The sequence below is a fragment of the Nerophis lumbriciformis genome, linkage group LG29, assembly GCF_033978685.3.
Source record: "Nerophis lumbriciformis linkage group LG29, RoL_Nlum_v2.1, whole genome shotgun sequence".
Taxonomy (NCBI): Eukaryota; Metazoa; Chordata; class Actinopteri; order Syngnathiformes; family Syngnathidae; genus Nerophis; species Nerophis lumbriciformis.
Genome location: NC_084576.2, coordinates 20,997,874 through 21,024,000, shown reverse-complemented (window position 1 = coordinate 21,024,000; position 26,127 = coordinate 20,997,874). Strand labels below are relative to the sequence as shown.

At 37.7% G+C, this 26,127-nt stretch overlaps 1 protein-coding gene across 1 annotated transcript in view; it reads left to right on the top strand.

The window, feature by feature from the left end:
* Window positions 1-26,127, top strand: part of LOC133572093 (transcription factor SOX-6-like) — a 267,348-nt gene that overhangs the window by 165,969 nt on the left and 75,252 nt on the right. The window contains exons 8-9 of the mRNA XM_061924788.1: window positions 18,297-18,417; window positions 22,051-22,130. Of these exons, the coding sequence (XP_061780772.1) occupies window positions 18,297-18,417; window positions 22,051-22,130 (201 nt within the window). The remainder of the gene's footprint in view (window positions 1-18,296; window positions 18,418-22,050; window positions 22,131-26,127) is intronic.

Below are 26,127 nucleotides of genomic sequence, written 5' to 3'. Positions count from 1 at the left end.
CATAATGCGCCACACATTTTCAATGGGGGACAGGTCTGGACTACAGGAAGGCCAGTCTAGTACCCGTACTCTTTTATTATGAAGCCACGCTGTTGTAACACGTGGTTTGACATTGTCTTGCTGAAATAAGCAGGGGCGTCCATGATAACGTTGCTTGGGTGGCAAGACATGTTGCTCCAAAACCTGTATGTACCTTTCAGCATTAATGGTGCCTTCACAGATGTGTAAGTTCCCCATGCCTTGGGCACTAATACACCCCCATACCATCACAGATGCTGGCTTTTCAACTTTGCGCCTAGAACAATCCGGATGGTTCTTTTCATCTTTGGTCCGGAGGACACGACGTCCACAGTTTCCAAAAACTATTTGAAATGTGGACTCGTCAGACCACAGAACACTTTTCCACTTTGCATCAGTCCATCTTAGATGAGCTCGGGCCCAGTAAAGCCGGCGGCGTTTCTGGGTGTTGTTGATAAATGGCTTTCGCTTTGCATAATAGTTTTAACTTGTACTTACAGATGTAGCGACAAACTGTATTTAGTGACAGTGGTTTTCTGAAGTGTTCCTGAGCCCATGTGGTGATATTCTTTACACACTGATGTCGCTTTTTGATGCAGTACCGCCTGAGGAATCCAAGGTCATGGGCATTCAATGTTGCATGCAGTGATTTCTCTAGATTCTCTGAACCGTTTGATGATATTACAGACCGTAGATGGTGAAATCCCTAAATTCCTTGTAATAGCTCGTTGAGAAATGTTGTTCTTAAACTGTTCAAAAATTTGCTGACGCATTTGTTCACAAAGTGGTGACCCTCGCCCCATTCTTGTTTGTGAATGACTGAGCATTTCATGGAAGCTCCTTTTATACCCAATCATGGCACCCACCTGTTCCCAATTAGCCTGTTCACCTGTGGGATGTTCCAAATAAGTGAGCATTCCTCAACTTTCTCAGTCTTTTTTGCCACTTGTGCCAGCTTTTTTTGGAAACATGTTGCAGGCCATCAAATTCCAAATGAGCTAATATTTGCAAAAAATAACAACGTTTCTCAGTTCGAACATTAATGTGGACCGCGTGGTATAGCATCTCCGTGTACCTAATGTTGTGGCCGCCCGCGTTCTGAGAGCTTCCTCCGCCGTGTTGTTTATCCACGAAAGCGCGGCACACTTGCCGACGGCGACCCCCCGCGGGGCCCCGAGCTTTGGATCTCCACGTGCTGCTTAGGTGTAATGTAGTTAACGAGCTCTTGTTTTTTTTTTTTTTGGAACCGCTTGGTCTCTCTTTTATTTTCTCTTTTATTGCGAGGCCTTCAACCTTAATGAAGCTCTGAACGGACTTCATTAGACCGCTGGGCTCCAGGGGAGAGTGCGGCCATTAAATAAGAGGGAAAAAAAACAAAACAAGTAGGGTTCTTGCTGTGAGGTTTGGACACTGCCTGGAGGAGCAGACTGTTATCAGGAGGAATCGGGAGATTTTACGGTAACAACTGGCAGTTCAGTCGCCAGATTTTTTATTTATTTTTTTAATAAGTCATATCAAATAATTATACATTTTAATATAAAATAAAATAATTATTAAATAATTAAATACAAATATTAAATATATTTACAATTTAATTATATAAAATAAATGTATGTTTTTTGGGGTTTATTTTTACACCCACTTACTATAAATTGAAAAAGAGTACCACTGTTTTTCACGTAAATCTTTTTAGTATAAAATCAATGGTTGTTGATTTTACAGTGTATTACTGTAAATCATGTAAGACTCGAACCAGATCTGGCTGGTTTTATGTGGCCCTGGAAAGCCTGTAAATAATGTGCGTCAATAGATATGACAATTGCTGTACATTCCAGCCTATAAGCCGCAACATTTTTCTTACACTTTGAACCCTGCGGCTTATAAAACGGTGCAGCTAATGTATGGATTTTTCTCCGAAAACAGCCGTAATGAAATAGTAAAATAACCCAACAACAAGCAAATATGTATTTCAGGTGAAATGTTCTCCCAGTGGAACAATGTGCCAGTGGAACGTTGTCCCAGTAGAATGTTGTCCAAGCGGAATGTTCTTCAAGTGGAACGTTGTCCCATTGGAACGTTGTCAAAGTGAAATGTTCCCCCAGTGGAACTTTGAACATTGTACCAGGGAAACCTTGTCCCATCAAAATGTTCTGCCAGTGGTACATTGTCTCAGTGGAATGTTGTCCAAGTGAAACACTGTCCCAGTGGAATGTTGTCCCAGTGGAACATTGTCCCAGTGGGACGTTGTCAAAGTGAAATCTTCCCCCAGTCGAACGTTGTCCCAGTCGAACGTTGTCCCAGTAGAACGTTGTCAAAGTGAAATGTTCCCCCAGTGGAACGTTCTCTGAGTGGAATATTGTCCAAGTGGAACGTTCTCTGAGTGGAATGTTGTACCAGTGGAAGTTTGTCCAAGTGAAATCTTCTCCCATTGGAATGTTGTCAAAGCGGAACGTTCTCCTAGTGGAACCTTGTCCCAGTGGAACCTTGTCTCAGTGGAACTTTGTCCAAGTGAAATCTTCTCCCATTGGAATGTTGTCAAAGCGGAACGTTCTCCGAGTGGAACTTTGTATCAGTGGAACGTTGTCCCAGCAAAATGTTCTGCCAGTGGTACATTGTCCCAGTGGAATGTTGTCCAAGTGGAACACTGTCCCAGTGGAACATTGTCAAAGTGAAATGTTCCACCTGTAGAATATTGTTCCAGTGGAATGTTGTCCAAGTGGAACATTCTCTGAGTGGAATGTTGTACCAGTGGAAGGTTGTCCAAGTGAAATCTTCTCCCATTGGAATGTCGTCAAAGCGGAACGTTCGCCTAGTGGAACCTTGTCCCAGTGTAAGACAAAGAAAATAATCTGAAGTTGTCCTTATTTTTTAGTTTTAATGCCATGATTTTAATAGTCCGGCCCGCGTCTGCACAGGCTTTCCTCCATGCGGCCCCTGAGCTAAAATGAGTTTGACACCCCTGGTTTAGCTGATTAGAGAGCTCGCTTCTGCAGCTAGTGGGTCCATGACGATGACTTCTGTTTTGTTTGATCAGCCGTTTTACTGCCGTGTTACAGACACCGTTTGGAAACAATTAAGGTATGTAAATAAACATTTACAGAATATTTCTGCATCAATAACTCATTTTAAAACATATCTGCGGCTAATATATTTTTCTTCTAAAATTAAGTGGGTGCGGCATATATCCCGGTGCTCTATAGTCTGGAAAATAGGGTAATTTGTGTCTTTATCACGAAAGTTTTTGGTTTTTTTCATACTGAACTTATATAACTTTTAAAGTCATTTTCCAAACAATGGTGCTAAATAACTCCAGTGTGTGTGTGTGTGTGTGTGTGTGTGTGCGTGCGTGTGTGTGTGTGTGTGTGTGTGTGTTTAGTGCAGTTCAAAGTGAGCCAGGCTTCCTGTCATGTGGTTTTAAATGGTGCGGAGAGCCAGCGGGAGGTATTCATGGGTTAAAGAAATGCTTCCGAAAGATCCCTGTTCTTCTAGATATTGTTAAACACACACACACACACGCAAGAATGCACACACACACACACACATTATTGTATTTGTTACCATCTTGAGACATCCGAATAATGCCTACCTCTTTAGGACCACCCTTTCTAGATATATACAAGATGTGTATTTACAACATTAATAGTATATACATACTATGCAAATATAAAAAAGCTTGTTGTGAAAAATGAGTAGGAATCTCACAAGAAAAAGTTCACAATTTCACAAGAAAAACTTAGAATTTTGGCAGTGTCATAATAATAGTCGTCATTTTGCTCAACGCAAGTCAAAATGTTACAAGATAAACTGAACATGTGTGCAATATTATGATAAAAGTTGGAATTTTGCTCAATAACAGTCGCAATTTGACAAGATATGTTAATATTTTGGCAATTTTATGAAAAGAGTCGTAATTTTACCCGACAAAAGTCACAATTACTGCAGTTAAATGTCAAATATATGTATAATATATTTATATTATTCACATGTGAATAATGCTGTATAGTATTTATTGCCTATTGTGAGCGAACTGTTGTGCTGAATTTCCCCCAGGGATCAATAAAGTACTTTCTATTCTATTCTATTCTAATTTTATAAGAAAACTTAAAAATTTGGGCAACATTATAATCATTTTTACTTAGCAAAATGATGACAAATGGGAGCCATTACCTCCCTGCTTGGCACTCAGCATCAAGGGTTGGAATTGGGGTTTAAATCACCAAAAAGGATTCCCGGGCGCGGCCAACGCTGCTGCTCACTGCTCCCCTCACCTCCCAGGGGGTGATCAAGGGTGATGGGTCAAATGCAGAGAATAATTTCGCCACACCTAGTGTGTGTGTGGCAATCATTGGTACTATAACTTTAACTTTAACAAAAGTCATAATTTTACTCAAAAAATGTCAATATTTTACAGGAGCAACAAAAAAATTGGCAATATTGTGATAAAAAGTCAGAATTGTATGTGACAAATGTCACCATTTTTCATTAAAAAAGTAATAATTTTATGAGAAAGAATTGCAATATTACAGAAACAGAAAGAACATGAGAAATTGTTCCCAATTTTGTAAGAAAAAAGTCGACACATTGTGAGAAAAATACTGCTTTTAGTTAATTAATTATTTTTTTTATTTTTTGTTTTTGTTTATTTACTTCAAGTTATTACAGTATGTCTTTATATACATATTTATTTTATTTTTCTTATTAATTTTGACCAAAGGGGGCGCATTTCAATTTCTTACACACACTTGTTATTACATACATTGGCCAGAGGGGGAGCACTTCAAATTTTTACACACACTTGTTATTTCATATGTTGACCAGAGGGGGAGCACTTTTAAAACCGACACACAGTCAATTCTAAAAATCCCTTTCTTTTTGGGACCACCCTCATTTTGAAAGATTTCACCACCAGGGGTGCAAATGAGATCTAATTTTGTTGTTTTTTGTAATGTGCTTAAGGCCGATGACAAACGAGCCACGGACCACACATGGCCCCCGTGCTGTAGAAGCTAACTGTTAATGGCCACTATAGTCTTAGTACCGTAGTGTATTTGTTCATCCTACGGTCCCATTTGGGACGCGGGTTGTCTTACGTCAGCACCGGAAGTCGTAAAATGTTTTATCATATATTGCTGCCTTTGCACCTGTCAATGTTTAATTTTGTATGCACATTTAAATCAACAAAAAACCCAGACTTTGTAGCAATGTTCACGGACTCTAGTATTTGGCTCTCTATTAGATGCAATGGTTTTTCTGTATTGGGACCATGATTTTGGTCCTAACTTGTTCACCGGTCTTCAAATGGAAGGTTCTTTTTCTAGTTGATGTCTCAAGAAGGGTAGAAATACAAGAACACACACAAAAATACAACCTGGGTGGTGCAGTCGTGTCCTTGTGCTCAAGTGGCAACACACTTCTGAGCTACAAAAGAACATCCATTTTCTTCAGAAAATCGATATAACTTTACTTGTCTCTACGGACAAAAGTGAGGAGGCCCTTGTCTCACTCAACAAGTGAAGAAAGTCAATGTAACTTATTAAAAACTTAACTGTCTTCATCCCTGAATCTTCATTCCTCACCTGAGCGGGGTGTTGTTGACAATTGTGCGTTGCTGAAGGTCGCAGGAAAACTTTAGGGAAGGTCCTTCTGTCTTCCCTGTGCATGAAGAAAAATCCTTTAAGGCTCGTGCTGGTATTGTACACTTCATTCCTCACCTGAGCGGGGTGTTGTTGACAATTGTGCGTTGCTGAAGGTCGCAGGAAAACTTTAGGGAAGGTCCTTCTCTCTTCCCCGTGCATGAAGAAAAGTCCTTTAAGGCTCGTGCTGGTATTGTACGCTGTTAGCATGACTTGTTAACGTGCTAAGTTACTGTGTTTTTTGTCAATATGTAGTCTCAGTGTGTGTTATTAGCCCATTTTGTTAGCGTGTATTGTTGTCGTGTTTCGTTAGCATGTGTTTTCAGTGTGATTTGTTAGTAAGTGTGACTAGTTGTTTGTGACTATTGCTGACGTTTTCGGTTAGCATGTTCTTATTGTGTGTTTAGCGTGTGTTGTTTGCATATACGTTGTGTTAGCGTCTTTTATTAGCAAGTGTTGTTAATGTGCGTAGTTAGCGTGTGTTGTTAGCATATGTTTTTAGTATGATTAGTTCGTAAGTGTTACTAGCATGTGTTGTTTGATTATTGCTGCCGTTTTCAGTTAGCGTGTGTTGTTAATACGTGTTCTTATAGTGTGTATAACGTGTGTTGTTCGCATGTACGTTGTGTTAGCGTGTATTATTAGCAAGTTTTGTTAATGTGCGCAGTTAGCGTGTGTTGTTAGCATGTGTTTTTAGTGTGATTTGTTCGTAAGTGTTACTAGCATGTGTTGTTTGTGATTATTGCTGGCGTTTTCGGTTAGCGTATGTTGCTAAAAGATGTTCTTCTTGTGTTTATAACGTGTGTTGTTTGCATGCATGTTGCGTTAGCGTGTATTAGTAGCAAGTGTTGTTAATGTGCATAGTTAGCATGTGTTTTTCGTGTGATGTGTTAGTAATTGTTACTAGAAAGTGTTGTTTGTGATTATTGCCGGCGTTTTCGGTTAGTGTGTGTTGTTAACATGTGTTCTTATTGTGTGTATAGCTGTGTTGTTCTAATGTATGTTGTGTTAGCGTGTCTTATTAGCAAGTGTTGTTTATGTGCGTAGTTAGCATGTGCTTTTAGTGGGATTTGTTAGTAATTGTTTAACATGTGTTGTTTGTATGTTTTTTTTGTGTGTATGTTTTTGTTGGCGTGTTCTGTTGTTTGTATATTTTATTAGCTTGTATTGCTAGTATATGTTGTTGATCTGCGTTGGTAGCATGTGTTGTTGGTGTGTTTTCTTAATGTTATAGTTTGTTTTTTAGCATGTTTTGTTTGCGTTGTATTGTGTTTTCTCCGCGGGGTTTTTAGCCCGTGTTTTTTAGCATGTTTGTTTTGCTAGCGCGTGTTGTTAGCATAAATTGTTAGCATTTTTTAACACGCGTTGTTTGTAAGTTTTGTATGTATTCTTAGCGTGTGCTGTTAGCATATATTGTCAGCATTTGTTGTTTGTATGTGTTTTTTTTAGTGCATGTTTTTGTTGGTGTGTTCTGTTAGTGTGTTTTGTTTGTGTATTTTGTTAGCTTGTATTGATAGTATATGTTAATAATCTGCGTTGAGTAATTCATTCATTCATTTCTTTTTATTCCTTTCATGAAAATGCATATAAACAAGGCACATACTGTTGACACTTTCATTGTTTTTTGTTTCTTATACATTTCCATGATCAGAAAGGAGCAGATGGAAGAATAATATTCTTATATTTATCTGCCCCCTTTGTAACATAAATTATTTTAGATGACTTTATCACTGTTCCCTCCGCCAACACCCGAACTCCAACATACTTTTTAAATTTTTAGTTCTTTTTTAGCATTTGTTGTTTGTTTTGCTAGCGGGTGTTGTTGGCATAAATTGTTAGCATTTTTTAAACGCGTTGTTTGGTATGTTTTGTATATATTCGTAGCGTGTGTTGTTAGCATGCATTGTTCGCACTCATGTCGGCGTTTGTCGTTGGCTGTTTTGCTAGCGCGTGTTGTTAGCATAAATTGTTAGCATTTTTTAAAACACGTTGTTTGTATGCTTTGTATATATTCTTAGTGTGTGCTGATAGCATATATTGTCAGCATTTGTTGTTCGTATGTTTCTTTTAGTGCATGTTTTTGTTGGTGTGTTCTGTTAGCGTGTTTTGTTTGTGTATTTTGTTAGCTTGTATTGCTAGTATATGTTAATAATCTCCGTTGATAGCATGTGTTGTTGATGTGTTTTTCTTAATGTTTTAGTTAGTTTTTTAGCATGTCTTGTTTGCGTTGTATTGTGTTTTCTCTGTGGGTTTTTTTTAGCATATGTTGTTTGTTTTGCTACTGGGTGTTGTTGGCATAAATTGTTAGCATTTTTTTTTAACGCATTGTTTGGTATGTTTTTTGTATATATTCTTAGCGTGTGTTGTTAGCATGCGTTGTTCGCACTCATGTCCGCGTTTGTCGTTGGCGTATATGTAGTTAGCTTGTATTGCTAGTATATGTTAATAATCTCCGTTGATAGCATGTGTTGTTGATGTGTTTTTCTTAATGTTTTAGTTAGTTTTTTAGCATGTCTTGTTTGCGTTGTATTGGGTTTTCTCTGTGTTTTTTTTTTAGCATATGTTGTTTGTTTTGCTACCGGGTGTTGTTGGCGTAAATTGTTAGCATTTTTTTTTAACGCATTGTTTGGTATGTTTTTTGTATATATTCTTAGCGTGTGTTGTTAGCATGCGTTGTTCGCACTCATGTCCGCGTTTGTCGTTGGCGTATATGTAGTTAGCTTGTATTGCTGGTATATGTTAATAATCTCCGTTGATAGCATGTGTTGTTGATGTGTTTTTCTTAATGTTTTAGTTAGTTTTTTAGCATGTCTTGTTTGCGTTGTATTGTGTTTTCTCTGTGGGTTTTTTAGCATATGTTGTTTGTTTTGCTACCGGGTGTTGTTGGCATAAATTGTTAGCATTTTTTTTTAACGCATTGTTTGGTATGTTTTTTGTATATATTCTTAGCGTGTGTTGTTAGCATGCGTTGTTCGCACTCATGTCCGCGTTTGTCGTTGGCGTATATGTAGTTAGCATGTGTCGCTAGCGTGTGTTGTTAGCGAGCCCTGCTGTCTGGCTGACAGGCGTGTGTCTTTGTTAAGGCAGCGCTGGTAATGCTTCTCATATGTGGCCCATTTCCCTCCAGGCGCACAAAGGCTCGGGCCTCGACCGCAGCGTCGGGCCCGAGCTAACGGGCTAATTAATGAGTGCAAAACCACACTCCAGCCTCTGTTCTTCATTTAGAAACTCGTCTGCTCTCCTTGATGATCCGATGCCCTCTCTCGCTTCCTGTTTGCGCACATTTTCCCCTTTAAAGATTGTGTCACCGGCTTGTTGTGCGCGACGACAATGACCGATTGTGTGTTTTTATGTCGGCTTCCTACGGGAAAGTGACATGCGTCGCTATGGTAACGTGCAAACATTACTTTGCTAAACGGAGGGCTGTTTGCAGTGACTCAATAAATAAATGGTTCCTCCTACGGGCACAAATTCATAAAAACAACAACAACAGAAAAAAAAAAAACATGATGCAATGTCGTCCTCGGGCCAGATTGATTTTTTATTTAGGAGCTAAATCATGTGTCACAAAGTAAAACTCATCTCTCAACGTGAACATCTTTGTATCGTTAACGTTTTCCCCTTCACCAGTCAACCGTCTTAAGCTCCGCCCCTTAAGGTACCCGACCCATGCGCCATCATGGGGTACATGTATATTACACACACACATATATATATATATATATATATATATATATATATATATATATATATATATATATATATATATACTACACACATATGTAGACTACACACACTTATAAACTACACACATACAGTATATACTACACACGGATATATACTACACACATATACTACACTCGCATATATACTACACACACATATATACCACACACACATATATACTACACAGACATATATACTACACTCGAATATATGCTACACTCGCATATATACTACAGACATATATATATACTGTATATACTACTCACACTGATATACTACACACCAATATGTATTAAATACACATATATACTGCACACATGTATACTACACACACATATATATAATACACACACATATATAGTACACACACATATGTACTACACAGACATATATATATATATATATATATATATACCGGTATATATACTACACACATATATATACTACACACACATACATTATATACTGCACACACATGTATACTACACACACATATATATATTACACACAAATATATACTACACTCGAATATATACTACACTCGCATATATACTACAGACATATATATATATATATATATATATATATATATATATATATATATATATATATATATATACTACTCACACTGATATACTACACGCCAATATGTATTAAATACACATATATAGTGCACACATGTATACTACACACACATATATATATAATACACACACATATATAGTACACACACATATGTACCACACACACATACTGTATACTACACACACATACACATATATACTGCACACACATACATACTACACACATATATATATAATACACACACATATATACTACACACACGTGTATGCTACACACGCATATATACTACACACATGTGTACTACACACACATTTATACTACACACACATGTATACTACACACATGTATACTACACGCACATATATATACTACACACATGTGTATATTACACACACATATATATACTACACACACCTATATACGACACACACTTATATACTACACACACATGTGTATATACTGCACATATATATTACACACGTATACTACACACACATATACTACACACATATATATACTACACATGTATATATATATATATATATATGTATACTGTATGTATATCCTACACACACATGTATACTACACACACATACATACACTACACACATACATATATTACACACATATATACTACACTTATATGTATACTACACACACTTATATACTACACACACTTATATACTACACACATACAGTATATACTACACAAACATATAGGTACCCAACCCATGCGCCATCACGGGGTACCAAAAAAGTAGTTATTGGTGAATTTTTTGAACGACAACATCAATGGATGTTTTTAGTCACATGACTAATACTTGATGGTGACCATGTATAGGAGCGCCATCGCCACGGGAACGCCCTCGTTGCCCCCGCGCGCTAGAAGACTAGTAGTGTGTGTCAGCGTATGTACGTGCTTAGGTGTGTGTGTGTGTGTGTGTGTGTGTGTAAGGTGGGGGGGCTTGTGTTTTCTTAGAGTCTGAGTAGAAGCGGGCCCCCATGATTGGTAAAAGGAGACCTTTGTGTGTTTGTGCTCCCGTCAGTGCAACGTTCCCAGAGGGACACAATGAATGGAAGCTTTTTGTCCCGCTTCCACATCGCTACTGACTACTTTTTATTCTTCTTCTTCTTCTCCTCTCTTCTTCCTCATCACATTCTTTAGTGTGTGTGTGTGTGTGTGTGTGTGTATGTGTGTGTGTGTATGTGTGTGTGTGTGTGTGTGTGTGTGTGTGTGTGTGTGTGTGTGTGTGTGTGTGTGTGTGTGTGTGTGTGTGTGTGTCCAACCAGGATGTCCACTCTGGTCTTGGCCCACATGGTCCTGAACGTCCAGCTCAACATAAATATCAGCAGACTCACACACACACATATATACTACACACATACATATACTACACACATACATATACTACACACACATACATATACTACACACACACACACACACACATGTATACTACACACACATGTATACTACACACACGTATACTACACACACATGTATACTACACACACATGTATATACTACACACACGTATACTACACACACATATCTACTACACACACGTATACTACACACACACACATATACTACACACACATATACTACACACATGTATACTACACAAACATATATACTACACACACATATATATACTACACACACATGTATACTACACACAAATGTATACTACACACACATATATACTACACACACATATATACTACACACACGTGTATACTACACACACATATATACTACACACATGTATAGTACACACACATATATACTACTCACACATGTATACTACACACACATGTATATACTACACACATGTATGCTACACACACGTATATTACACACACATATATACTACACACACGTATACTACACACATGTATACTACACACACATATATACTACACACACATATATACTACACACACATATACTACACACATGTATAGTACACACACATATATACTACACACACATGTATACTAGACACACATATGTACTACACACATGTATAGTAGACACACATATATACTACACACACATGTATACTAAACACACATATATACTACACGCACATATATACTACATACACACATATATACAGTATATATATATATGTACTACACAGACACATGTACTACACACATGTATACTACACACACATACATACACTACACACATATACACTCCACACATATGTGTACTACACACACTTATCTACTACACACAGACAGTATATACCACGCACACATATATACTACACACATACATATACTTTACACACATATATACTACACACACACACATATACTACACACGCATGTATACTAAACACACATATATACTACACGCACATATATACTACACAGACGTATCCTACACACATATATACTACACACACATATACTACATACACATATATACTACACACATATACAGGTAAAAGCCAGTAAATTAGAATATTTTGAAAAACTTGATTTATTTCAGTAATTGCATTCAAAAGGTGTAACTTGTACATTATATGTATTCATTGCACACAGACTGATGCATTCAAATGTTTATTTCATTTAATTTTGATGATTTGAAGTGGCAACAAATGAAAATCCAAAATTCCGTGTGTCACAAAATTAGAATATTACTTAAGGCTAATACAAAAAAGGGATTTTTAGAAATGTTGGCCAACTGAAAAGTATGAAAATGAAAAATATGAGCATGTACAATACTCAATACTTGGTTGGAGCTCCTTTTGCCTCAATTACTGCGTTAATGCGGCGTGGCATGGAGTCGATGAGTTTCTGGCACTGCTCAGGTGTTATGAGAGCCGAGGTTGCTCTGATAGTGGCCTTCAACTCTTCTGCGTTTTTGGGTCTGGCATTCTGCATCTTCCTTTTCACAATACCCCACAGATTTTCTATGGGGCTAAGGTCAGGGGAGTTGGCGGGCCAATTTAGAACAGAAATACCATGGTCCGTAAACCAGGCACGGGTAGATTTTGCGCTGTGTGCAGGCGCCAAGTCCTGTTGGAACTTGAAATCTCCATCTCCATAGAGCAGGTCAGCAGCAGGAAGCATGAAGTGCTCTAAAACTTGCTGGTAGACGGCTGCGTTGACCCTGGATCTCAGGAAACAGAGTGGACTGACACCAGCAGATGACATGGCACCCCAAACCATCACTGATGGTGGAAACTTTACACTAGACTTCAGGCAACGTGGATCCTGTGCCTCTCCTGTCTTCCTCCAGACTCTGGGACCTCGATTTCCAAAGGAAATGCAAAATTTGCTTTCGTCAGAAAACATGACTTTGGACCACTCAGCAGCAGTCCAGCTCTTTTTTTCCTTAGCCCAGGTGAGACGCTTTGCGCGCTGTTTCTTGGTCAACAGTGGCTTGACACGAGGTATGCGGCAGTTGAAACCCATGTCTTTCAAGCGTCTCTTGGTGGTGGATCTTGAAGCACTGACTCCAGCAGCTGTCCACTCCTTCTGAATCTCCCCCACATTTTTGAATGGGTTTTTTTTCCACAATCTTGATCAGGGCGCGGTGATCCCTATCGCTTGTACACTTTTTCTGACCACAGTTTTTCCTTCCCTTTGCCTCTCCATTAATGTGTTTGGACACAGAGCTCTGAGAACAGCCAGCCTCTTCAGCAATAACCTTTTGTGTCTTTCCCTCCTTGTGCAATGTGTCGATGGTTGCCTTTTGGACAGCTGTCAAATATGAAGTCTTCCCCATGTTTGTGTAGGCTTCAGAACTGGACTGAGAGACCATTTAAAGCCCTTTGCAGGTGTTTTGAGTTAATCAGCTGATTAGTTTGTGGCACCAGGTGTCTTCAAAATTTAACCCTTACACAATATTCTAATTTTGTGACACACGGAATTTTGGATTTTCATTTGTTGCCACTTCAAATCATCAAAATTAAATGAAATAAACATTTGAATGCATCAGTCTGTGTGCAATGAATAAATATAATGTACAAGTTACACCTTTTGAATGCAATTACTGAAATAAATCAAGTTTTTCAAAATATTCTAATTTACTGGCTTTTACCTATATATATATATTTGTATACACTGACACATGTACTATACACATGTATACTACACACACATACATATACTACACACATACATATACTACACACATATATACTACACACACATACATACACTACACACATATACACTCCACACATATGTGTACTACACACACTTATCTACTACACACAGACAGTATATACCACGCACACATATATACTACACACGTACATATACTTTACACACATATATACTACACACATACACATATACTACACACGCATGTATACTAAACACACATATATACTACACGCACATATATACTACACAGACGTATCCTACACACATGTATACTACACACACATATACTACATACACCAATATACTACACACATATATATATATATTTGTACACACTGACACATGTACTATACACATGTATACTACACACACATACATATACTACACACATACATATACTACACACATATATACTACACAGACAGTATGTACTACACACACATATATACTACACACATACATATACTTTACACACATATATACTACACGCACACATGTACTACACTCGCATATGTACTGCACTCGCATATATACTACACAGACACATATATACCACACACACATATATACTGCACACATACAAACTAAACACAAATACATTACACTCGTATATATACTACACTCACATACACTGTATATTACACACATATATACTAAACACACATATATATTACACACACATATATACTACACTCAAATATATACTACACTCGCATATATACGTTTGTACTTCACACAGATATATACTACTCACACTGATATACTACACACCCATATGTACTAAATACACATATATAGTACACACACATATATACTACACGCACATGTATACTACACACATATGTATACTACACACACATATATACTACACGCACATGTAAACTACATACACGTATATAATACACACACACGTATATACTACACACACATATATACTACACGCACATGTATACTACACACATATGTATACTACACACACATATTTACTACACGCACATGTAAACTACATACACGTATATAATACACACACACGTATATACTACACACACATATATATACTACACACACGTATACTACACACTAGGGTTGTACGGTATACCGGTATTAGTATAGTACCGCGATACTAATGAATCATTTTCGGTACTATACAGTCTCTGAAACGTACCGGTCACAGATGAACTAAGTGACGTTCTCTTCGTCCAATCTAGCATCTTTTATCTGTTATTGGAACCTATTAGAGAGAGTAAATAATAAATGATAAATGGGTTGTACTTGTATAGCGCTTTTCTACCTTCAAGGTACTCAAAGCGCTTTGACACTACTTCCACATTTACCCATTCACACACACATTCACACACTGATGGAGGGAGCTGCCATGCAAGGCGCTAACCAGCACCCATCAGGAGCAAGGGTGAAGTGTCTTGCTCAGGACACAACGGCAAGTAGCTGAAAATGAGCTTCCTCTCCTTGAAAGACCAGCAATTATCACTCGTACTCAGAGACTTAAGCACGCTACTTTGTATTTAAAAAATGGCAGCGGTCGGAGGACGTGCATTTGCATGTACGAGCCAGTCTGTCCCCGCTACGACAACAACAATTTATCGACCACGACGTCGGACTACAATGGCAGACTCGCGCAACGAATTCCAGGTCAATCCCGACCATATATGGGCACAAGAGCTGTCACCATCTTGAACTCTAACTTATAATAAATAATTCACCCCTATACAATATCCTACGCGAAAACCCTACTGTGCAATATTACCCTTCGAGTGCAATACATCCGACACTGATTGTTATCACTCTTGTCTTGTTCTGTATATTGTACAGTATTTTCTATATTATTCTGTATATTGTACAGGATTGCTTATTATTTTTTTTGGATAGTAGTCTATTTATTTCAATTCTTAGTTTTATCGTGATTACTTCTTGTGTAAATTATTTTTATCCCATATTTGTTCCCACTACCGCACCTTAAATTGGAGTCCTTAATATCGTTATATGCAAATATAATGACAATAAAGTCCATTCTATTCTATTGTATTCTGAGTGTCCGCCCTGAGATCAGTAGGTCGTGAGTTCAAACCCCGGCCGAGTCATACCAAAGACTATAAAAATGGGACCCATTACCTCCCTGCTTGGCACTCAGCATCAAGGGTTGGAATTGGGGGTTAAATCACCAAATGATTCCCGGGCGCAGCCACCGCTGCTGCTCACTGCTCCCCTGTGGGGATGGGTCAAATGCAGAGGATAATTTCACCGCACCTAGTGTGTGTGTGTGTGTGTGTGTGACTATCATTGGCACTTTAACTTGAACTTTAATCCGCTGACGTGACGAAGGCAAAATGGCCCATTTTCGGGACTTTTGGGGATTTAAAAAAGGTAAGCCAACCTGGTTTTGCTTAATACAACCTTGTTAGGATAAGAGGACAGAGGAAAGATCAAAGCTGAGCTAAGGAGTAGAAAAGGAGGCATAAAGGCAAACAGGTGAGAGTGCGACAAAGTAACCCTCGCAGGTGTACTTTCCTTTGATTGGCTCGCCTCACTCGGGGGTCCGGGCGCCTCCAGACTCTTTGAAGCCCACATGAAAGATGGACGACACTTTTTTTTTTTTACACTGTTTTATTTTCACCTTCTTCAATAACTTGACCACTACGCTGCGTAGGTGTCTGAATATTCCGCTGGTTAAAAGACACCTTCTTTATCCTCAATGATGGTCGTCACCTTTGACCACGTTGGACCAAACATGCCACCAATATGACTTTCTTTTTCTTTGGCACACTGCCATCAGAAAAATATGCCCGTTTTATCTTCCTTAAAGGCCTACTGAAATGCGATTTTCTTATTTAAACAAGGATAGCAGATCCATTCTATGTGTCATACTTGATCATTTCGCGATATTGCCATATTTTTGCTAAAAAGGATTTAGTAGAGAACATCGACAATAAAGTTCGCAACTTTTGGTCGCTGATAAAAAAGCCTTGCCTGTACCGGAAGTAGCAGACGATATACGCGTGATGTCACAGGTTGTGGAGCTCCTCACATCTGCACATTGTTTACAATCATGGCCACCAGCAGCGAGAGCGATTCGGACCGAGAAATCGACGATTTCCCCATTAATTTGAGCGAGGATGACAGATTTGTGGATGAGGAAAATGAGAGGGAAGGACTAGAGGGCAGTGGGAGCGATTCAGATAGGGAAGATGCTGTGAGAGGCGGGTGGGACCTGATATTCAGCTGGGAATGACTAAAACAGTAAATAAACACAAGACATATATATACTCTATTAGCCACAACACAACCAGGCTTATATTTAATATGCCACAAATTAATCCCGCATAACAAACACCTCCCCCCTCCCGTCCATATAACCCGCCAATACAACTCAAAGACCTGCACAACACACTCAATCCCACAGCCCAAAGTACCGTTCACCTCCCCAAAGTTCATACAGCACAAATAGTTCCCCAAAGTCCCCAAAGTTACGTACGTGACATGCACATAGCGGCACGCACGTACGGGCAAGCGATCAAATGTTTGGAACCCGCAGCTGCATGCGTACTCACGGTACCGCGTCTGCGCATCCAACTCAAAGTCCTCCTGGTAAGAGTCTCTGTTGTCCCAGTTCTCCACAGGCCAATGGTAAAGCTTGACTGTCATCTTTCGGGAATGTAAACAATGAAACACCGGCTGTGTTTGTGTTGCTGCAGCCGCCCGCAATACACCGCTTCCCACCTACAGCTTTCTTCTTTGCTGTCTCCATTGTTCATTGAACAAATTGCAAAAGATTCACCAACACAGATGTCCAGAATACTGTGGAATTTTGCGATGAAAACAGACGACTTAATAGCTGGCCACCATGCTGTCCCAAAATGTCCTCTACAATCCGTGACGTCACGTGCCGGCGTCATCATACCGAGACGTTTTCAGCAGGATATTTCGGCGCGAAATTTAAAATTGCACTTTAGTAAGCTAACCCGGCCGTATTGGCATGTGTTGCAATGTTAAGATTTCATCATTGATATATAAACTATCAGACTGCGTGGTCGGTAGTAGTGGGTTTCAGTAGGCCTTTAAAGACTTATTGGCGCTCATTTGAACGTCTCATACATGTCTGTATCTTCTCATGTGTTGATCTTCATTGAAAGTTTCATAAATATTTTAACGTTTTATTCATTTATTTATTTTTTACGTTCCTCTCAGGTCCAAGGGCACATGCCCCCCCTCATGATCCCCGTGTTTCCTCACGACCAGAGATCTTTGGTGGCTGCCGCCGCCGCACAGCAAGGTTTCCTCTTCCCACAAGGCATGTCCTACAAACCAGGTACACACACACACACACAAATTATTGTACGTGTTACCTTCTTGAGACCTCCGAATAATGCCTACCTCTTTAGGACCACCCTTTCTAGATATATAAAGATTTGTATTTACAACATTAATAATATATACATACAAACCCCGTTTCCATATGAGTTGGGAAATTGTGTTAGATGTAAATATAAACGAATACAATGATTTGCAAATCATTTTCAACCCATATTCAGTTGAAAATGCTACAAAGACAACATATTTGATGTTCAAACTGATAAACTTTTTTTTTTTTGCAAATAATCATTAACTTTAGAATTTGAAAAGTCATCATTTCACTCTAAAAATGTCGCTATTTTACAAGAACAACAAGAAACATTGTCAATATTGTGATAAAAGTCAGAATTTTATATGACAGATGTCATATAAAATTATGACAAAAGTCATAATTTTACTGTAGAAGCTAACTGTTAATGGCCACTATAGTCTTAGTACTGTAGTGTATTTGTTCATCCTACGGTCACATATGGGACGCGGGTTGTCGTAAAATCAGCTGTTCACCTGGCGGGTTTTTTCCGGGGATGAATAGGGAAGTCCTTCTTTAGCTGCCGTCTTGTTTTATCATATATTGCTGCCTTTGCACCTGTCAATGTTTACTTTTGTATGCACATTAAATAAACCAAAAATCCTGACTTTGGAGCAATGTTCACAGACTCTAGTATTTGGCTCTCTATTAGATGCAATGGTTTTCCGTATTGGGACCATGATTTCGGTCCTAACTTGAAACAGTATTATAATAAAAGTCGTCATTTTACTCGACGCAACTCAAAATTTTACGAGAAAAACTGAACATATGTGCAATATTGTGATACAAGTTGGAATTTTACTCAATAACAGTCGCAATTTTACAAGAAAAGCTTAAAATTTGGACAATTTTATGAAAAGAGTCGTCATTGTACTCGACAAAAGTCACAATGTATAAGAAAACTTTCAAATTTTGGCAATGTTATAGCAATAATCGGGATTTTACTTGGCAAAATTATGACAAAAGTCATCATTTTACTCAAAAAATGTCAGTATTTTACAAGAACAACAACAAAAATTGGCAATATTGTGATAAAAGTCCGAATTTTATATGACAAACGTCGCCATTTTGCATTAAAAAGTAATCGTTTCACATAAAGTAATAATTTTACGAGAAAATATTGCAATATTACAGAAACAGAAAGAATATGAGAAATTGTTCCCAATTTTATAAAAAACAAGTTGACACATTGTGAGAAAAAGACTGCTTTTAGTGAAGTTTTTTGTTTTTTGAAATTTTTTTTGTAATTGGTTTTTAATCTTCATTAATTACTTCAAGTTATTACAGTATGTCTTTATATACATATTTATTTATTTATTTATTTTTATTAATTTGGGCCAAAGGGGGCACATTTCAATTTCTTACACACACTTGTTATTACATATATTGGCCAGAGGGGGAGCACTTAAAATTTTTTACACACACTTGTTATTTCATATGTTGACCAGAGGGGGAGCATTTTTAAAACAAAACACACAGTTAATTAGAAAAATCCCTTTCTTTTTGGGACCACCCTCATTTTGATAGATTTCCCTACCAGGGGTGCAAATTAGATCTCTATTTTTCGTTTTTTGTAATGTGCTTAAGGCCGATGACAAACGAGTCATGGACCACACATGGCCCCTGTGCCGCACTTTGGGCAACCCAGCTGTAGAAGCTTTTTGTTAATGGCCACTATAGTCTTAGTACCATAGTGTATTTGTTCATCCTATGGTCACATATCGGATGCGGGTTGTCTTACGTCAGCACCGGAAGTCGTAAAATCAGCTCTGCACCTGGCGGGTTTTTCCATCCATACATCAATTTTCTACCGCTTGTCCCTTTTGGGGTCGCGGGGGGTGCTGGAGCCTATCCCGGGGATGAATAGGGAAGTCCTTCTTTAGCTGCCGTCTTGTTTTATCATATATTGCTGCCTTTCCACCCGTCAATGTTTACTTTTGTATGCACATTAAATCAACAAAAAATCCTGACTTTGGAGCAATGTTCACGGACTCTAGTATTTGGCTCTCTATTAGATGCAATGGTTTTCCGTATTGGGACCATGATTTTGGTCCTAACTTGTTCACCGGTCCTCATATGGAAGGTACTTTTTCTTGTTGATGTCTCAAGAAGGGTAGAAATTAGGGATGTCCGATAATGGCTTTTTGCCGATATCCGATATTCCGATATTGTCCAACTCTTTAATTACCGATACCGATATCAACCGATATATACAGTCGTGGAATTAACACATTATTATGCCTAATTTGGACAATCAGGTATGGTGAAAATAAGATCCTTTTTTTTTTTTAATTAATAAAATAAAATAAGATAAACAAATTAAAAACATTTTCTTGAATAAAAAAGAAAGTAAAACAATATAAAAACAGTTACATAGAAACTAGTAATTAATGAAAATGAGTCAAATTAACTGTTAAAGGTTAGTACTATTAGTGGACCAGCGGCACGCACAATCATGTGTGCTTACGGACTGTATCCCTTGCAGACTCTATTGCTATATATTGATATATAATGTAGGAACCAGAATATTAATAACAGAAAGAAACAACCCTTTTGTGTGAATGAGTGTAAATGGGGGAGTGTGGATTTTTGGGTTGGTGCACTAATTGTAAGTGTATTTTGTGTTTTTATGTTGATTTAATAAAATTAAAAAAAAAATTTTTTTTAAATAAAATAAAATAAACTGATACCGATAATAAAAAACTGATACCGATATTATCGGACATCTCTAGTAGAAATACAAGAACACACACACACACACACACACACACACACACACACACACACACACATACACACACACACACACACACACACACACACACTCATGCAGCAGCTGATGAATGTTGAGGAAATAAATGTTTTCTGGATAAACAATCTGTTCCTCCAACAAAGACTTCATGACAGCTGTTATCAGCAGCACCTTCCACACACACACGCACACACACACACACACACACACACACACACACACACACACACACACACACACTGGGAAGCCGGTCCACGTTAATGAGGTGTGTCAGGTGAGGAATGTTCTGGAAGTGAGCGGAGAGATTTACAAGCCGTGCTCGTTCATGTCAGGAACAATACGTTGGAATGTCTCTTTTTACAGCTCGCTGAAAAGTTGTACAAAACATCTGCAACATGGAATTTTACACGCACACACACACACCCACCCACACACACACACGTCTCCTGGTACACACTGAATTAAAAAAATCACACATAAATATTACTTAGACTGAAATGACGTCAAAAAAACAACTCAAGCATGACAATAATAAAGTCCACACATACGGTCAGATATACAGGTATACACACACGTAGACGTCTCCTGATACACACTGGATTAAACAACTGAACAAAGACTGGACATGGAAACCCTTTTAGGTGCGCCAGCAGGAAGTCGACTTGTGACCGAGCTTCTAAAAGAACCCATTTTGGCTCCTCACTGGACGTGATGTTTGTATAAAGGGCATTGAAAGCTAGTTGTGTAGTTGTTGTGTAGCAGTGTTACACACACCGTGCACTGATGTTGCACACTGTGCTGCTCTACAGGTGACAACTACCCCATGCAGTTCATTCCTTCAACAATGGCGGCCGCTGCGGCTTCTGGACTCAGTCCACTTCAACTACAGGTGACTCTCTTAACTCTCTGAAACATGGACATATATATATATATATATATATATATATATATATATTTTTTTTTTATTTTTTTTTAATTTTTTTTATTTTTTTGACCTCTCCTCTTGATAAAATTGGTGCAGTTCAGCTAAATGTGTTGGTTTTCTGGCATGGACTTGTTTCTTCAGCATTGTCCACACGTTTAAGTCAGGACTTTGGGAAGGCCATTCTGAAAGCTTCATTCTAGCCTGATTTAGCCATTCCTTTACCACTTTTGACATGTGTTTTGGGGTCATTGTCCTGTTGGAAGACCCAACTGCGCCCAAGACCCAACCTCCGGGCTGATGATTTTAGGTTGTCCTGAAGAATTTGGAGGTAATCCTCCTTTTTTCATTGTCCCATTTACCCAGTTCCATTGGCAGCAAAACAGGCCCAGAGCATAATACTACCGCCACCATGCTTGATGGTAGGATGGTGTTCCTGGGATTAAAGGCCTCACCTTTTCTCCTCCAAACATATTGCTGGGTATTGTGGCCAAACAGCTCAATTTTTGTTTCATCTGACCACAGAACTTTCCTGCAGAAGGTCTTATCTTTGTCCATGTGGTGTCGGATGAAACAAAAGTCTTTTGGAAACATATATATGTGTCATGTCTGTTGATCATGTTTTTGTTTGGCCATGTCCTGTTTGGTTTTTTTGGACTCTTTTTAGTTCCTGGTTGTGCACTCTTGCTTGTTTTGTTTCCATGACTACTCATTAGTTTCACCTGTCTCACGTTTTGCACTCGCGCACCTGTCAATAATCATGTCGGTATTATTTAAGCTTGCAGTTGCCAGGCAGTCTGTCTGGTGACTTTACCTCCTTGACACCCATGCTGTCTGATATCCTTACTACTCATGCCATTGTCATGCTGCCATAGTTTTCATGCTGCTCGTTTTGTGTATTCTTGTCACAGTAAGTGTTTATTTGTTTCATGTTCATAGTTTTTGCCCAAGTTCTAGTTTTTGTTTCATTAGTCAAGTTTGTTCTCCGCCTTTGTGCGCGCCTTTTGTATACCTTTTGTTAGTGTTAAAATAAAATCATGTATTTACCTCTAAGCCATGTCCGATCCAACTTTACTTGCATCTCGGGAAAACAAACAAACCACAGTCCACGTCATGACAATATATATATATATATATATATATATATATATAATGGGTTGTACTTGTATAGCGCTTTTCTACCTTCAAGGTACTCAAAGCGCTTTGACACTACTTCCACATTTACCCATTCACACACACATTCACACACTGATGGAGGAAGCTGCCATGCAAGGCGCTAACCAGCACCCATCAGGAGCAAGGGTGAAGTGTCTTGCTCAGGACACAACGGATATGACGAGGTTGGTACTAGGTGGGGATTGAACCAGGGACCCTCGGGTCGCGCACGGCCACTCTTCCACTGCGCCACGCCGTCCCTATATATATATATATATATATATATATATATATATATATATATATATATATATATATATATATATATATATATATATATATATATATATGTATATGTATATATATATATGTGTATATATATATGTATATATATATAGTTGTATATATGTATCTTTATATGTATGTATATGTATATACATATATATGTACAGTATATATGTATATGTATGTATATATGTATATGTATATATATATGTACAGTATATATGTATATATATGTATATACATACATATATACTGTATATATATATATATATATATATATATATATATATATATATATATATATATATATATATATATATATATTACAGTAACAAAGAATAGCCGCTGAGTCAACATATTTTTACTGTAAAAGTGACAGTGTTTTTTTACAGTGTCTCATTGTAAATGAAAACATGGCACCATTGTTATTTTTACAGTAAAAAAAAATAACTTGCAGCTCAGTTGGCAGAATCTTACCATAAACGATAACTTGCAGCTCAGTTGGCAGAATCTTACCATAAACGATAATATGGTTTTTACACCAAATTACTGTACATTTTAAAACAGTTTTGAGATCAAATTTGGACGACTCAGCTGCCAGTGAAAGTACCGTGAAATTTGTGGCCATTTTTTTTTTTTTTACAATACGGTACTACTTTTAGTCTTACAGTAAAAATTCTGGCGACTACGCTGCCATTTTTTTAATGTAAAATCTATGGTCGTTGTTTTTACAGTGCATTACTGTAAATTGAAAAATGGTACCAATGTTATGTTTACGGTTTAAATAAAAACTAGCATCTCAATAAATTTACCATAAAATCTACAGTGTTTTTTTTACACTGACTGGCTGTAAAATAAAACAAAAATGGTGCAACCGAACTACCAAACTACAACTTTTACAGTGTGTAATACATTTACAGTTAGTGTTTACGCTTACAATTAAAGTTACACGTACAGTAACATTTAGTTAGTAGTTGCGCTTACAGTTATAGTTACAGTTACAGTAGCAGTTAGTGTTAACGCTTATGATTACAGTTACAGTAACAGTTACAATTAGTTTTTCGCTTACGATTACAATTAAGGTTACATTTACAATTAGTGTTTACGCCTACAGTTATAGTTACAGTAACAGTTACAGTTACTAACGACTACAGCTCTAGTAACAGTTGGTGTTTACGCTTACAATTACTGTTACACTTAAACCACTGTTATTTTTACAGTAACTAAAAACCTGCAGTTTTTTACTGTAAAATTTACTGGGGTTTTTTTACACATAATTACTGTAAATTAAAACATTTGCTACCACTGTTTGTTTTTTTTATGTAAAATTCCGACGACTGATCTGACAGTTTTAAATTTAAAATCTACTTTTACATTACATTACTGTAAATGGAAACAAGGTACCACTGTTATTTTTTACCGTAAAACTCTGGTATTTTTAACCATAAAACCGAGGCTGAAAACTACAATTTGTACAGTGTATTATGTATTATGCATTCTGCATTGTGCATTTTTATTTTATTTTAAATGAATAATTGAAATTGATTAATACATAGTAAAGTAAATAATTGGGTTTTTTTTTTTAAAATATTTGGAATTAAATAATTTTAAAATGTATCTAATAAATAAAATAAAATAAAAAATTAATATAAATGCATTATATTAGAGTAAATACATTTAATTTAAAAAGGATGCTCAGTTGTAGTATTTATTTATACTAAGCATATTATTTTTTTTAATTGTATAATTGCTTGTTTACACCCACTAGCCACTTCATTAGGTACACCATCTGATGAGCTTCTGATCGCATTAAACGGTTGTTTGTAAATGCTTGTTGCTATCTGTGATGAAAAATAATACAGTATATAAAAGAAAATATTCCAAACTTACGAAGAAAAAAACCCACTCACGATGGTGGATGTGATATAAAAGACACTTTTTCCAAGCCTTCATTCACCTTGACCCCACAGGTGCGGAACAAAGACTCCTTTTTATTCCGACATTTGTATTTTGTTTACTAAACGCGCTCGCCCCTCACAAAGCCGACAAAAAAGCGGCGCCTCTTTGAGTAAACAACAGCCAAGCGTTGAAGGTTCCGCAAGAGAAGCACTCGAGTTCAAGTCCGCGTTCTCGCTTGAGAGCGGCGTCAAGATGGCCGAAAAAGGAATAACTCCGACTCCGTGCGACCTCGCCCCCGTTTCGATAGGCAGAAAATTAAAAAAACATATTTTTATTTTCTTATTGCTGGTTATCATGGCTGACTGAGTGCATACAACAGACGTTGCATTGCACATTCAATTAAAGACGGGTGAGGAAACGTTAACGTTGTCGTAGATAAACAACCAAAGACATGTTTCATCGCGTTGTGTTTTAGCGAGTTTCTTCTCACCGTAAAGTTTACCCCAAACATGGTCACCCTTTTCTGGCCACAACTTCGGATAAGGAACGTTTGACCTTGACGATTAAAGTTCGATTTCGGGTTAAAGCTAGGGCTTACACTTAGAGTTACAGCTAGGATTCGCGC